The sequence below is a fragment of the Camelina sativa genome, chromosome 2 (genome assembly GCF_000633955.1).
Source record: "Camelina sativa cultivar DH55 chromosome 2, Cs, whole genome shotgun sequence".
Classification (NCBI taxonomy): Eukaryota; Viridiplantae; Streptophyta; class Magnoliopsida; order Brassicales; family Brassicaceae; genus Camelina; species Camelina sativa.
Window position 1 is genome coordinate 406851 of NC_025686.1, and position 1653 is coordinate 408503.

A 1653-nucleotide genomic window follows, 5' to 3' on the forward strand; every position below is an offset into this window, starting at 1 on the left:
CAGAACACGAACTCACAGAGAAAATCTATAACACTTGAATTTTCCACACTTGTTTTTATTTGCCGTGTTTTCTAAGAAACTAAGATTGTTTATTCATTAACTGGTTTGATTTAGACAGGTGATTTTGATCTTTAAAGGTGAGCTATGTGTCCTTTTGGTTCTTGTCCTCTGTTTCTGAATAGGAGCAAAACGTTGTAGGTAAAGTTCTCTTTCTTCCTCCCTTTCTGGTTACTCTTTCTTGTTCTTGTAACTCGTTCTTCAACTCTTTATCGGAGTCTATTGTTTCAAGTTTTAGAAATCTCCTTTTCCTCTGCAGTTGACTGGTCTTGCCTTCTCTTACTAATAAGGTGTTTTAGAAAAAAAGCCTCAAATGAGCAATATTAAGCTAGGAGTTGAAGTGATTAGCGCACAGGGCCTGTTTCAGAGAGACAAACATAACTCATGTAGTCCTTTCGTGGAGCTCAAGTTCGACAACCAGATATTTCGCACGACGACCAAACCCAATGACCCAAATCCTGTCTGGCACGAGTGTTTTTACTTCGTTGTCTCTGATCCTTCCGTCTTGTCAAATAGTACACTTGAAGCTCACGTCTACAGCTACCAGAATNACAAAGGATAGCAATGGATGAAAAATGTGATTACCAGGCGATGAAAAAGATCTTGCTCTTCTGACAGTTATCCTCGGTGGTGAAGTCAAAGTCATAGACAGCGTATCTACATTCATCATCAGGGATCGAACTTGTAAAATCATCGTAAGTTTCTTCTGGATTCCCAAGCTTTTCTATCTCNGGGGTTTGAGGGTGAGGAAAAACACTAAGTTGGGTATTTTGATATCTTCTTTTGTTTTTAGGCCTTATCACGTCTTGAAATAGACGACTTTGATGCTATCACGTTGTGTCCATATTTTCAATACATATGTTTACTCATTCATATTACATCTTTGTCTATATTTATTTGTGTTTCTTGCAATATGAGCTCNATCAGACGGCGGTTCTCAAAGCAAGCCGGTAATTTCCATGGAAACAGAGCTTACGACCAACATCATTGTAAGTACCGTAGAGAGTAAAACAGAACACGAACTCACAGAGAAAATCTATAACACTTGAATTTTCCACACTTGTTTTTATTTGCCGTGTTTTCTAAGAAACTAAGATTGTTTATTCATTAACTGGTTTGATTTAGACAGGTGATTTTGATCTTTAAAGGTGAGCTATGTGTCCTTTTGGTTCTTGTCCTCTGTTTCTGAATAGGAGCAAAACGTTGTAGGTAAAGTTCTCTTTCTTCCTCCCTTTCTGGTTACTCTTTCTTGTTCTTGTAACTCGTTCTTCAACTCTTTATCGGAGTCTATTGTTTCAAGTTTTAGAAATCTCCTTTTCCTCTGCAGTTGACTGGTCTTGCCTTCTCTTACTAATAAGGTGTTTTAGAAAAAAAGCCTCAAATGAGCAATATTAAGCTAGGAGTTGAAGTGATTAGCGCACAGGGCCTGTTTCAGAGAGACAAACATAACTCATGTAGTCCTTTCGTGGAGCTCAAGTTCGACAACCAGATATTTCGCACGACGACCAAACCCAATGACCCAAATCCTGTCTGGCACGAGTGTTTTTACTTCGTTGTCTCTGATCCTTCCGTCTTGTCAAATAGTACACTTGAAGC

The 1653-nt window shown here is 38.6% G+C and overlaps 1 protein-coding gene across 1 annotated transcript in view; it reads left to right on the plus strand.

The window, feature by feature from the left end:
• The window catches only part of LOC104746804 (FT-interacting protein 1-like), a 6431-nt gene continuing 5757 nt past the window's right edge, over positions 980-1653 (plus strand). Inside the window, exons 1-3 of the mRNA XM_019229498.1 lie at positions 980-1046; positions 1183-1266; positions 1385-1609. Of these exons, the coding sequence (XP_019085043.1) occupies positions 1439-1609 (171 nt within the window). The 5' untranslated portion in view covers positions 980-1046; positions 1183-1266; positions 1385-1438. The remainder of the gene's footprint in view (positions 1047-1182; positions 1267-1384; positions 1610-1653) is intronic.